This window comes from Cygnus atratus, unplaced genomic scaffold, assembly GCF_013377495.2.
Source record: "Cygnus atratus isolate AKBS03 ecotype Queensland, Australia unplaced genomic scaffold, CAtr_DNAZoo_HiC_assembly HiC_scaffold_56, whole genome shotgun sequence".
Classification (NCBI taxonomy): domain Eukaryota; kingdom Metazoa; phylum Chordata; class Aves; order Anseriformes; family Anatidae; genus Cygnus; species Cygnus atratus.
Window position 1 is genome coordinate 81712 of NW_026110172.1, and position 13365 is coordinate 95076.

General features: G+C 74.0%; 1 protein-coding gene across 1 annotated transcript; it reads right to left on the bottom strand.

The window, feature by feature from the left end:
- PCGF1 (polycomb group ring finger 1) lies at positions 1-3935 on the bottom strand. Its single transcript, XM_035571008.2, has 9 exons — positions 3765-3935; positions 3046-3151; positions 2708-2860; positions 1799-1870; positions 1569-1677; positions 1017-1050; positions 719-805; positions 535-615; positions 1-170 (listed from the first exon to the last, which is right to left on the bottom strand). The coding sequence occupies exons 1-9, from the start codon at positions 3858-3860 to the stop codon at positions 123-125; spliced, it is 786 nt and encodes a 261-aa protein (XP_035426901.1). The 5' UTR covers positions 3861-3935; the 3' UTR covers positions 1-122.
- Positions 3936-13365: the final 9430 nt, after the last annotated feature.

A 13365-nucleotide genomic window follows, 5' to 3' on the forward strand; every position in this document is an offset into this window, starting at 1 on the left:
GGATTTTCAGCAGTTTTATTCAAAAAATAAACTCAACCGGGGGGGGTATTAAGTTAGGAGGAGTGGGGTAGGGGGGCGGGAGCAGGGCTGCGCTGCGGGGGGGCAGCACCCGCCCCCAGCCCCTACCTCCTCTTGTCCTTGATGCTGTAGTGCAGCAGGAGGGGCGCGGGCTGCAAGGCAAGGGGGGCGTCAGGACAGCGGCAGCACCCCCACGCCCTTGGCCCCACACGCCAGGGCCCTGGGCAGCGGTGACCAGCGCAGGGGCTGCTCTGTGAACTTGCCCACCCCCTCCCGGGACGCGCCCCCACCCTGACCTGTGCGGGGACGCAGCGCGCGGCTCTGCGCCGAGCAGGGAGCGGCGTTATCCATCCTCCTCGTCTCTCCGCTCCCCTGCTCCGCGGCCTCGGCCCAGTGCTGCCCCAGCCCAAACACCTCCCGGAGCCCCCCCGCACCCCCACCCTGCTCCATGCCCATCTCCCTGCCCAGGGCAGGGGCACCGGGGGCACTGGGTGCCCGTCCCGCCACGCCACCCACCTTGCCGAACCAGCGCGAGAGCCAGAGCTGCTTCATTGTCATGTGGTCGGGGAGCACCTCGCCACCGAACAGGATCTGCACCTACGTGTGGGGGCACGGAGTCAGCCAGGGCCTGCGCCCCCACCCAGCTCCCACCCAGGGCCTGCGCCCCCCTGGCCCCCACCCAACCCCGGGCCCCACTCACATGCTGCAGCGGCAGCCCCAGGCGGTGACACAGGACCCTGCGCAGGTGCCGGATCTGCGCCCGCACGGAGCACCTCACGTACTTATGCTGCAAGGGGCAGAGGGCTCAGAGCGGCGCGGGTGCTCGGCAGGGGGCCCCAAACCCCCGCCCCCTCTGGGATCAGCACCGGGCCGAGCCCGAGCCCCCTGCACCACAGGCACCGAGCCCGAGGCGGGGGCTCTGCCCGCCCCGCGGTCTGGGGCCGTCCCTGGGCACGCAGCAGCCCCCAGGGCAGAGCCTGCAGCCCCCGGGCGCTCACCTGCAGAACAGCCTTGCTCTTGTCCTTGCTGGAGCTGCAGAGGGAAGAGAAGGGGGAATTTGGGGGCCCCTGCAGGGGAGAAAGGCTGCACCCCTCACTCCTTTCCCCGGCACAGCCTGGGACAAGTCCGCAGGAGCTCCTGCGCCCAGCCCTGGAGGTGGGGGCTGCCCCGTGCCACACGTGCCCCCGCTCCCCCGTCATGCACGCGTGGAGCTGGGGCTGCAGCGGGGCAGGCGTGTGGCTGGGCTGGCAGCTGAGCTGCAGCCATCGATCCCATTACAGCTCCCAGAGCTGCCACTTATTGACTTTGCTGTCGGGAGCCAGCAGGCAGCTGCGCAGCGCGCCCTCCCCAGCATTTATTAACGCTCGCAGCCGCCAGGCAAGGGCTGCTGCTGGGGAGCGGGGGGGGGGCAAGCTCTGCAGCGGGCCCGCGCAGCCCCATGGCTCGGCTGGGTCCCCTGCTGCCCAGCAGCGGGATGCACGGCCTCCGTGCTGTCCCTGTCCCTGCTCCCAGCCCAAGGGGCAGCGGCTCGGTGGGACCCCAGCACTCACCTCTGCTTCTCGAGGCAGAGCGAGACGTGCTCGTCGTAGCGGAAGTAGTGGGCACGGGAGTGGTCGAAGGTGCTGTAGGGGAGCCCCATGGGGTCGCCCCCAACTGTGTCTGGGGAGAAGGGGGTGGCGGTCAGCTGGCCCCAGGTGCCAGGGCTCCGCACGCAGCCAGCTCCTGGCAGCGCCGCGCTCTGGCCCCGTGCCCCCCCGGAGCCCCCCGGCCCTGTGCCCACCCTCGCCGCTGGGCTGCGTCACCCGGTCGAGGCCGCGGGACTGGTAGAACTCCCGGATCCTCTTCTCTTCACCTGTGGGCGAGAGGCAAGCGGTGCTCAGGGCTGTCCCCTGCCCCCCCAGATCGTGGGGGCTCCCCGACTGCCCCTCGCCCATCTCCCTGCTGCAGGGGGGTCAGCAGCACTGCCAGCGCCTGGCGCCCTGCGCAGCCAGGAGCCACGTGCCCTCGGCCAGCCCCACGGACCTGCAGCAACGCCCCGTCTCGCACAGCCCCGTCCCTGCTCTCGGCATCCCTCAGACCTGCTCCCGCTCTCCCTCCCCGCGTTCTGGGGCGCAGGGCCCACGCCGCACGCTGGCTGCACGCTCCCAGCGCAGCACAAGCACGTCTCCATCCCGCCGTGACAGCGCCCGGAGCCCCTCTGCCTCCCCCCGCTGCTGCAGCGAGCTGACATTTCCAGAGACACGTCCCCAGCGCCTTCCCCATCCCTGTCCTGAGTGACGGCAGCTAATTTGGAGCCCCCCCGCGTGCGCCACTTTGCATTCATCACCACCCGCCCGCCGCCTGCCCTCGCTGCGCTGTCGCTCAGAGCCTGGCCCTAGGGACACTGCACGGAGCTGGCCCCGGCTCCCGGCCCCACGGCTCAGCACCGCCGAGCAAAAACCGGACACCAGCGCCTGGAGTGACGAGGCGGGGGAGCAGAGCCGGGCTGAGGCACCTCCTCGGCCAAGTCGTGGCCTCCCTGCTCCGCTCCCTGCCGCGTCCCTGTGGGGCATCTGAGGGGGTGGCAGCGGGTCCCCTGCCCACATCGTCACTTGGGATGTGCAGAGCCACAGCCCGGCACCGCCGGAGCCCCCCCGCAGCGCCCGCTCCCCAGCCAGGTTTCCCGGGGGCGCAGCCCGCGGACACTCACTCTCCTGCAGGCCAGGCACCAGCTTGTAGACGATGTCCTGCATGACGCGGTCCAGCTTCAGGTTGAGCAGCGGCTGCGTCTCGTGGATCTTGGTGTTGCACATGGGGCAGTACTTGCTGGTCTGCAGGTACTTCACGATGCAGCTCTTGCAGACTGAGGCCGGAGGGAGGGGATCAGCGGGGCCGCGCGCCCCCAGGCGCCGACCACGGAGCTGCGGGCGCGTCCCCGGGCAGGAGCCACGGCCCCAGGGCAGCGCCGGCAGGCGGGGCTGGGGCTGGGGGGGCTCCCGCTACCCCGCTGCCCGCAGCCCAGGCCGGAGCCGCCGCGCGGGGACTCACAGGTGTGCAGGCACTCGGTGATGGTGGTGGCGTCGATGAAGTACCCGGCGCAGAGGCAGCACACGATGTGCTCGTTCAGCTCCTTCATCTTCACCTTCACCTCCTCCTGCGGGGCGCGACGGCGTCACCCGGCCCCACGGCGCGGGGCCCCGGGGCGGGGGGGCCCGGCGGGCGGCGAGGGGCTGGGGGCGCCCCGCGGCTCCCCACGGCTCCCCGCAGCTGCCAGCGCAGCGGGCGGGGGCTGGCTCCGGGCACCCCCTGCCCGCGGGGCCGGGGCACGGCGCTGGGGGACCGCCCCCCGCTCACCTGGCCCCGCCCCCTGCACCTGGCCCCGCCTCTCGCCTGTGCCCCGCCCCCTGCACGTGTGCCCCGCCCCTGGCCACGCCCCTCACCCGTGTCCCACCACCTTCACCTGGCCCCGCCCCTCACTTGTGCCCCGCCCCCCGCCCCTGCCCCCGCCCATCACCTGCGCCCCGCCCCCCCGCCCCTGGCCCCGCCCCCGCGCCCGCCCCGACCCAAGGCACGCGCTCCCCCTCCCCCGAGCACGCGCCCCGCCCCCTGGCCCCGCCCGCCCGCGGCGGGGGCGCCCGGCGCATGCGCAGCGCGGTGGGGACGGCGCCTGCGCGGCCCCGGCGCCCCCCGAGCGGCGGGCGCGGCGCCTCTTCCGCCCACGCATGCGCCGGGCGCCCCCGCCGGCCCCGCCGCCCGCCGCCGCTCGCCTCGTTCCGGAGCGGGTCCATCTTGTAGACGGCCTGGAGCTGGTTCCGCAGCCGCATGGCGATCGCCATCGGGCCCCCCTGAGGAGGCGACGCCATCTTAGAACCTCCTCCGCCTCCGCGCTCACTTCCGGGTTCGGGGCGGGGACGGGGCCGGCGCCACGCGCGGCGCGACTACAACTCCCGGCGTGCCCCGCGCGCCTCGCCCTGTGCCGGGAGCGGCCGGGCCAGCCGCGAGCACGGGCGCCCCCTGGCGGCCGCGGCGGGAAACACGGCCGGGAGGCGCGGCGCTGGCCCCGGTGCTGGCCCCTGACCCTGCGGGGCCGGGCCGAGCCGTGCCGAGCCGTGCCGAGCCGAGCCGAGCCGTGTCGTTCAGTGCCTAGCCAAGCTGTGCCGAGCCGAGCCGAGCAGTGCCGTGCCGGGCTGAGCCGTGCTGTGCCCGGTACTTTGCCCCAGGCTCCCTGCCCCCCCCGAGCAACGGCACTCCCGGGGCTGGCGGCGGGGCCCAGTCCCGGAGCCTCGCGCCCCCCCCCGGGCCCTCCACGCACCTCCCCCCCCCACGTGGCCGCCCCGCCGCCGGCAGCCAATGGGCGGGGGGCGCCCTGCGCCGCGGCCAATCAGCGCCGGGCGTGGTGCCGCCGGCAGCCGGCAGGGGGCAGCAGGGCACCGCGGGAAGGGCGCGGGGGGGGCGCCGGGGGGAGCGGGGGCACGGGGGGCAATGGGGGGGCACCGGGGGCAATGGAGGCACGGGGGGGCTGTGGGGGCACCGGGAGGTTACGGGGGCACCGGGGGGGGCGATGGGGGCACAAGGGGGTAATGGGGGCACGGGGGGAGCGGGGGCACGGGGGGCAATGGGGGCACCGGGGGCGATGGGGACACCGGGAGGCACGGGGGGCACCGGGGAGCGGGCTGCGGGGGGAATTCCCGACGGAAGGGGAAGGGGGGAGATGGAGAACGGGGGTCAGGGGTCAGCGGGTGGGCGCCCGGCTGCGGGGGGCTGCTGGGGCACGCACGCCCCGCCGGGGCACGCCGCGCCCTGCCCGCAGCCCCCGGCCCCGCTCTGCCGGGGGGGGCCGCCGGTGGGACCGGGCCGGGCCGGGCCGCGGGGCCGCGCTCACCTGCGGGGCCGGGGGCGGTGCGGGGGGCAGCGTGCGGAGCTGGCTCTGGGGGGCTGGGGCTGGGGCTCGGGGGGGGCTCGCGGGGGCTCGGGGCCGGGGCCGGGGCCGGGCGCTCTCCGCAGCGCAGCCGCCGGAGCCTGGAGCCGCGCTAATGGGGGTGATTGGATCAGGGCTCTGGAGGGGAAGGAGCGGCCCCGCTAATGCAAAGCAGAGGCTGTTAAGGGCCGTAATGGCTCGTTACGGTTACGATTATTGCTGCAATCCCCAGCAACAAGTGCTGCCTGGGGAGCCGCCGGGGCCGGGGCCGGGCGGGCAGACGGCGCGGCCCCGAGGGACCCGCACCGGGCGCCCGGCGCTGCGGGGCGGCCCCGGCACGGTGCGGGGGGGCCGGGGAGGGGAGGGGAGCCCCCGAGCGCCGGCCGAGCCGAAATGTCGCGGCCGGGGCCGGGCGCTGCGGGCGCGGGGCCGGGCACGGGGCGCAGGGACCGGCCCGGTACCGGCCCCGGCCCCGGTGCGTGGATGGGCAGCGCGGGGCTCAGGGGCGCCTGGGGCCTCCGTGGGGCTCCTTGGCCCTGGGCCGCCTGCAGGAGCCCCGCGACCTCCGCCCCGTCGGTCGGACTGTGGGTCCCGGTGCCTCCGGGGCAGCGTGGAGCTGCGGGGACCCTGGGCAGCCCCGCACCATCCCCTTGCCACCAGCGTCCTCCTGTCGCACCAGCCCCTGGATGCTGCTGGCCTGGCTGGTGCTGGTCCAAGTCAGGGTCCGGGTCCGGGTCCGGGTCCTGGTCCTGGTCCTGGTCCGCTCGGCTCCCCCTGGTCCTGGCCAGTCTTTGAGTCTGGGTCACGATCGCAGCACCTGGGTCCCAGCACCAGTCACCTCAGCTCCTCCAGGTCCCAGCCAGCCCAGGCTGGCCCAGGTCTGAGCGGCTCAGCCTGGCCCGTGAGAGGCAGCTCCCAGTGTGTCCTCAAGCTGTCAGCCGTCCCCTCCCTGCCTCCTGCCCCAGCAAAGTGGTGTGTGGCTGGGCTCCAGTACCCCCAGTCCGGGCACTCCCAGAGGGGACCCCCAGCAGGGGCAGCCAGGACCAGCCCCCGCGCCCTGGGGTGGCCGTGGGCCCACGCAACACGCCCCCCTGCTGCCAGCCAGAGCCTGCCCTCCCTCCGGCCCCGTCCTCGCCAGGCGGTGAGAAATGAGGCTGGGGCCAGGGTGAGCGCCCGCGTCTGGGGTGAGCTCGGGAGGGCCTGGCCCCATTTGTACCTGCCAAGAGCAGTTCCTGGGAGGGACGGCCACGCTGGGGGCTGCGGGGGTCACAGCTGGGCCAGCACAGCCCTGGGGCTGGGCAGCATTGCTCACTGCCAGCTCCGCACCGCACCGAGCACCAGAAGTGCACCACACACCGGCACCAGGGATGCACGGAGCAAGGTCACCATGCCGAGCACCGGCACCGCGGCACCGCCAGCACCGCAGCGAGCACAGCCCCAATCCATTTCCCTGCACGCGCACCCTGGCACGGCACGGCCACGCGCTCTGCGTGCGCAGCCCTGCGCCCCACTGTCCCCTCAGCCCCCCCAGGCTGGGCTGTGGCCCAAGCCAGCAGGCGGACGTCCTGGTGGTGATCCTGAGGCTGCGGTGGCTCTGCTGGGACAGGAGCAACCCCAGGAGAGGTGCACAGGGACAGGGATGGGCACTGGTGTGTGCAGGCACCCAGCTGCCACGCCTGCTGGCACACATCCCCACGGGATCGGCCCACCCAGGGACACCACGCGTGCTCCGTGCCAGGTGTGCTGTCCCCTCAGCCCAGCCTGTGGTGCGGATGCGCTGTCCCCACATGTGCCCTCACCGCGAAACCTGCTGCACGCAGGACACGTCCATACCCCCCCACACACTTGTCACCCTGTGTGCTGTCCCCAGTCGTGCCCAGGCGCACGCCGACACCTCCTGGCACGCCGGCAGTGCCAGCGCCCGGGCTGGGAGCGCGGGTGAGGAGCGGGGTGTGCAGGGTGGCAGGGGCTGGGGACAGGTGGCAGCGGGGCACGGGTGTCCACATCAGCCTGGGCCCCCAGGGCCACGTTTGCAGCCTGGCACGCGCGGGGCCGCACAGCTCCATCTCCCGATGCATAATTAATGCCTGGGCGGCAGCCGGCGCTTCCCTGGCCTCCGCGAAGCTCCGGGGCCGGGCAGGCCGGTGCTTTTAGCAGAGACCTGCTCAAATATTCAGCTCCATTTCCGCTGCGGAGCCGCGCGGGGTCTGGGCGGCTCCTTCTGGTAAGCGCCTGCCGGGGGCTTTCCCGGCCCTGGGGTGTGGGGCCGTCCGGACCCTGCTCAGGGCTGGGGGCAACGGGGGGGGGGGGGGGGGGGGGGGCTGCGCTGAGACCTGGCACACTCATGACAGCAGCCAGCATAGGGCAGTGGTGCTCCAGCCCCCGCGGCCAGGCGAGTGGGGGCCCATCGCAGGGCCGGTCCCGCTGCCGTGGCTGCCACCCAGGTGCATGCACCCCTAGGTGCCATCAGCTCCCTCCCGGCATCACCGTGGGGACCCCTGCCCCACACCGTCACCAGCCCCACAAGTCCCAGTGGAGGGAGTCCCCTGGTGAGGGGGCTCCAGGGGCGGCTGGTACCGGGGGGGCTGGGGGAGGCACAGCCATGGGGCTGGGCAGGGTGCGGGGTGGGGGGCTCCAGCGGGGGCGCAGGGCCGGGGGCTGGGCGGTTATGGACTGAACTCCCTGCCTAATGCACCTGATTGGATTTGCAGAATCCAATTACCTGCCCTCGGCCTTTGATAACGAGGTTCTGAGCGACGGCTTCTGTCAACGGCCCCGCGGCAGCAAGAGCCACGGCTGCAGGCACTCGGCACCCCGGCCTGTGGGGACGGGAGCCCCCCGGCACCCGCAGCCCCGGTCCCGCTGTCAGGACCCCCACAGCCCCCGGGGGGAGGTGGGGATAGGGCTGCCCGTGGCTGCTGGGCACAGCACCAGCCCTGCGGCACTGCAGGACCCGCCGCTACTCGGGAGGGTGCAGCAGCCAACCTGGTGCCTGTGGCCAAACGGGGGCCAGGGGCTGCACCCTCCTCCTGCTGCCTCCCTGCCCCCGCAGCGTTCCCACGTCCCTGCTCTACGTCCCCCAGCCCAGCCCTGAGCCCTGGCCCTGTTGGCCCTGCGGAAGCCTCAGGGCCTCGGCTACCGACCCCAGCAGCTGCAGCATTGCCACTGGTCACAGCGGGTCCCTCCTGTCCCCCCCAGGGCACACAGGGTCTTGCTCTCAGGCACTGTGGCAGAAGGTTTGTGCTGCATGGGCAGCAACGCCTGCTCTGCACCCCTCCCCAAGCCCTTCTGTCCCTGCTCCCATCCCATAAAGCTGATGGAGGCGGGCAGCAGGGGGTTGTGGGGGGGCTGCAGCACCCATTCTGCCCCCAGCCCAGGCTCCCCTCTCCCAGCCCCAGGGATGGGGCTCAGGGGCTGCCCCGAGCCCCCTACCAGGTGCCTCTCCCCCCCCCATCCCGGGGCTGCAGCCTGGGGCCGCCCGGTAGGATCAAACCCTGGGCAGCTCGGCCGGTGCCACCACGCTGCAGCCTCCTGCGTCCCTGTCACACCGAGCTCCTCCCCGAGGACGCTGCGTAGGTGCCGACGGCCACCGTGACGTCCAGCCTGGGCGGCTCCGGCTGTCGGGGCCCGGGCACTGGGGGGTCCCGGTCCGGTGGGGCTGCATCTCGCTGCACGGCCGAGCTGCCCGGGAGCCGCCACGGCCGCGTCCCGGCCCGGCGCAGCCCTCTCGCGTGCCGGGTGGGAGGCGTGCGTGCCACCGCGTCACCCCCTGCACCCCACCCCGGGTGCCAGCGCCCAGCCCGGGGCCGGCGGGTGCGGGGCACCGGGAGTGTTTCATGCAGTTAAGAAGTGTCTGATTGAGGCAGGAGGCGCCAGCAGCTCCCCCGGGAGCCGCAAGTCAAGGACTGGAGGACCAAATGCAGGCTAAAGTAATCCAATCTGGGCTGGCTTCATCTAATTAGCCCAGAATTAACCCAGCAGCCAGAGAGGAGCTGACTGTCCCTACAGTTTGCCAGCGGGTTTGGGGGGGAAGCGGGAGGAAGAAGGGGACGTCCAGCGATAATGAGATTAGGGGGGGAGCGGGCGGGAGAGGACGGCTTGGCAGCATCTCGCCGGTGGTAACGTGGGGCCCTACCAGGCCTCCGCCGCTTAATTGCTGCGCGCTGGCCGGCGCGCAGGGAGCGGGCTGTCAGCAGTGAAGGGTAGGCAGGGACCCATTTTAATAACTCCTGCCCCCCAGCAGGAACACCTGAGCCCGGCAGGAGGCCCTGCAGGGGACAGGGACGCAGGCACGGGGCTGGCCTGCGGGGACTCGGCGCCACGGAGCCACAGCAGCCCCAGGCTGCAGGTGCCCACGGGCAGGCGGGGGGACGGGGCGAGGGGCTGCCGGCAGAGGCACTGTGGGGGCCGCAGCAGCACCCAGGACAGCTGCAGGGACAGCTGTGCAGCGGGCAGGACCACATCGCTGCACGGGGCCACAGGGCAGGTGCCAGGACTGGTGTGTCCATCCCCTGCCTGCCAGGTCGGCTGTGCCAAGGGCTGGGTGTAGCCACTGGGGAGGGGGGGGCAACGGGGTGCTGGGATGCTGGGGTGCTCGGGTGTGCAGCCCTTGTGCAGCTCTGGCAGCAGCAGGGTCTGGTGCTGAGCAGGGTCAGGCAGAGCATTGAGGCTGACGGCTGATTTCCTACCCCAAGCCAGGCGAGTGCCCCCTCTGCCTTGTCCCCCTCCTGCCTGTGCCATGCAGGTGCCAGTTCATGCAGTGTGCTGGCCTGGGGACACATCTGCTGTGCCCCGCAGGGAACCCCACATCCAGCCCTGCTGCAGCAGGAGTGGGGGCACCCACTGGGGACCGTGGGGGTGTGGGCCGTGCCTGAGAAATGAGAAGCAGTTTTGTATGGGTGCACTGGGATATTCTCAGCCCCCTCCCATTGCAGGTGCATATGGGGGGGGGGTCCCTCGCCCAAGCTTTGCTGTGCACACAGTGCTCAGGCTCTGGGCAGAGCCATGGGGCACCTGGGACAGGGACAACGCCTCTGGCTTCACGCTGGCAGCACAAGGGCCACTTGGTGCAGACAGGGCCAGCAGCACTGGCAGATGACAATGGTCCCTGGATGGGTGACCTGCACCTCGAGCTACTGGGCTTGCTGAGCACACTGCTGACGAGGGCTCAGCCTCCCCTGCGAGCCCCCCTACCCTGGAGCAGCCCCAGCCATGGTGCCATGGGAGCTGGGGAGGGGTCTCTGCTCCAGAAGCGGGAACCAGCCCCAGCCCCCCCAAGACCTCACATCTCTCCAAAGCGAGCACCCAAGCGCCAGCTCTCGCCCTGAGCAGGGGCCTGTGCCGGGGTCAGGGCACACATCACGGCGAGACCCCTGCCAGGACCCTGGGGCTGCCAACCAGAGGACCCCCGCCGGCACAGGGCGGAGGTGCCCGTGACGCAGGCAGGCGCCGCGGGAGCCCCTGCCCGCCCCAGGCCCTGTCACCTGCCCCCCAATCCATCTCCCGGGACCATGCAGCATTCCAGCCCCTGGGCACTTCCAAACATCTGCCTCCTGCTCTAGGTTTAATTAACCTGCTGCCGCCTGGTCCCTCCCCCAGCACAAGGCATTTCCTCCCCTCCACCCGCCCCGCGCCCGGGCAGGCGCCGCTTGCGCCTGGGCCAGTGCCAGCTCCGGCCTGAGGGGCTGCTCCCTGCCCACTGTGCCCGCAGCCGCCCAGCGCCTGGGGCTGCTGCTGGAGCTGGGGGGCTGGAGGTTGGCCGTGCTCTGGAAAAGGCGGCACCGGCCAAGAGTCCCCAGCATCTGCTGGGCGAAGAGCAAGACACGCTGGGGGAGACTCAGCCTGGCAGGGCACCAGGAGGGTAGCTCCAGTGCTGCAGACCGGTGTGCAGCGTCCCCCTGCCCTGCGTTGATGCATGGACCCAAACCGGTGGCACAGGGCTTGCTTGGGAACATGGGGACAGCAAAGTGATCGGGCACAGCAGGGCCAGCTCCTCCTGCCTGTGCACGCACAAGGGCAGCTGCAGGGTTATTTTATGTGGGACAGCGTGTGCCCGGCACGGGCCTGGCCAGGACGTGTGCAAATGGCGTGCGCATTGTGCAGGCACAGCGGCTGGGGGCCCTGCACGGGGCGCGTGTTTGTGTGCGCACAGCAGGGCTGGGCGCAGCTCTGGTGAGCCCCCATGGGGTGTAGGTGTGCATCGCCACACCGTGCTCTGCACGCGTGTGTGGGTGCCCCAATGCCATGCAGGTGGGTCAATGTGCGTGTGTGAGGCTGTGCCGCGGGGTGTGCGTGTGCACGCACATGGCTGTGCAGTGCTGGGGGTGCACACGTGAGGCTGAGCATGGGGGCTCTGTGTGCGCACATATATGTGTGTGCAGGCGTGCACCCATGCCGCGCAGCGTCTGTGTGCATTGTGTGGCTGTGCTGTGCTGCAGGGTGTGTGCACGTGTGTGTGCAGGCAGCTGGGCCCTGCTGGGGTGTGTGTGGAAGGTGTGCGTCCCCACCTCCCACGGCTGGGAGAGCGTGCACCCAGCACAGCACCCGTGCCATGACCCCAGGCCCTGAGGCGCTGCCACGGCAGGGCCGGTCTCCCCACACCGCAGCGGGTCCCGCCGAGCACGGGTCTGCCCGGTGCCCAAGGTGTGTGTGGAGCCCCGGGTCCACCAGTGCCCCCGGGCCGGGCCGTGCCCCCGGGACGCAGCAGCTGCAGCTCCCGGTGCTGCCGTGATTTACAGGCGCAGGCCCTGGTAATGTCATTTGCCCCAGACCGGTGGCGCCAGGGTGGCCGGGCGGCCGCCCTCCCCCGCCGGCCCCTGCCCCGGGGACGTGACCCGCCGCCCTCGCCCTGAACCGGGGCCCGCCGGGGAGCCCGGCACCCCGTCCCAGCAGCCGCGGCGCGGAACCACCGGGCCCGCCACCCACGTCCCGGCCCCGCCACCCACGGCGCGGCTGTCGCGATAGTCGTCGGGAGGCCCCGCGGCCCTGCCCGTGATCTCTGCGCTGCCCGTTACCGCCCGGGGCGAGCCGCGGGGCCCGCCGGAGCGGCACCGGCAGGGGAGCGGGACCGGTCTGCGGGTGGCGGCCGAGCCCGCCCCGACCGGCGCCGTCGCACCTCGCGCCCGGGCGGCTCCGCGGCGCTGCCCGGCCCGGGCCACCCGGCCCCGCTCCTCCGAGCCAGGTACGGGCGTGCCCCGGGAACGGCGGCGGGGCGGGAAGGGCCGGGGTCGGTGCTACCGCGAGCGGCGGGTCCGTGGGAAGCGGGACGCGTGCTGTCGGGAACGGCGGGTCTGTCGTAGCCAGGGTCAGCCAGCACCGGGAGCAGCGGAAGTGTCCGTGGCCCGAGAAGGGAGGGTGCCGGGGCGCGGGGTCCGTTTGCTCCGTGATCGGTGGGCTCGGTGGGACCGCGGCCGGTCCGCCCTGGCAGCGGCGGGTGCGGGGGGACGAAGCCGCTGCGCCCCGGAGCGCCCTGGGACGAGGGAGCGGCCCCGCGCGGCCGCATGACGGCACCGAGGCCGGGGCCCGCTCCGTGCGCCCCGGGACGCGCAGCGGCGTCCGCTCGGCAGCACGGCGCGGCCCCGGGCACGGCTCGGGCGGGCGAGCCGCGGCCCCGGTTCTGAGCGCCCGGCGCCCCGACGGTCCCGGTCCCGGCCGGCCGCGGGAGCTGCGGGCAGCGCCGGGGCTGCGCCGGGCCGCGGAGAGGCGCCGCGGCGCTGTCCGGTGTCGCGGCGGCGGCTCCGGTGGGCCCCGGGCCGCCGTTCCGTTGCTCCGACCCAGGGAACGCCCGGCGGCAGGGACCCGGGACGCGCCTCCGCCGCCGCCGCCGCGGCGTTTCTCGGGCTGGAGCGCGGCGGTGTCGCCGGGCCCGGCCGGTGTCCGGGGGCCGGGCGGAGCCCCGTGCGCTCGGGGCCCGACGGACCCGACCGGCAGGAGCGGGGACGCGGCGGAGCCGCTCCGGGGGCCGCGCTGCCCGCGCCGCGCCACCGGGGGTCCTGGGGCCGTCCCGGCGGACGGCGGGCCGGGCCGGGCCGGGCCGGGCCGGGCGGGGGCCCGGTGCCGAGGCGGGGAGGGGGGGGCCGGGGGGCGCCGGTGCCGGGGCGTGGCCCCGGGATGCGCGAGCCCCCGCCCCCGGGGGCGCGGGCTGTCAATCACGGGGCGCGGCCGCCAATCAGCGGGCGGGCGGCCGGGATTTTGGCAGGTCCAGATGGAGCGGGGCAGAAAAGCGCGTGCTGCCGGGGGGCCCCGCCGCGCCGCGCCGCGCACCGCAGCCCGCGGCCGCCCGCAGCCGCCGCCGGCCATGCCCCAGCCCCTGCCCCTGCCCCTGCCGCAGCGGGCGCCCGGTGCCAGCCGCCCCCGCCCCCGCGCCCGCGCCCGGCCGCCCGCGGCCGCCCCCCGCGCCTAGGCGGCCCCCGCGATGCCCGCGCCCCGCCGGCTCTGAGCGCGGCGGGGCC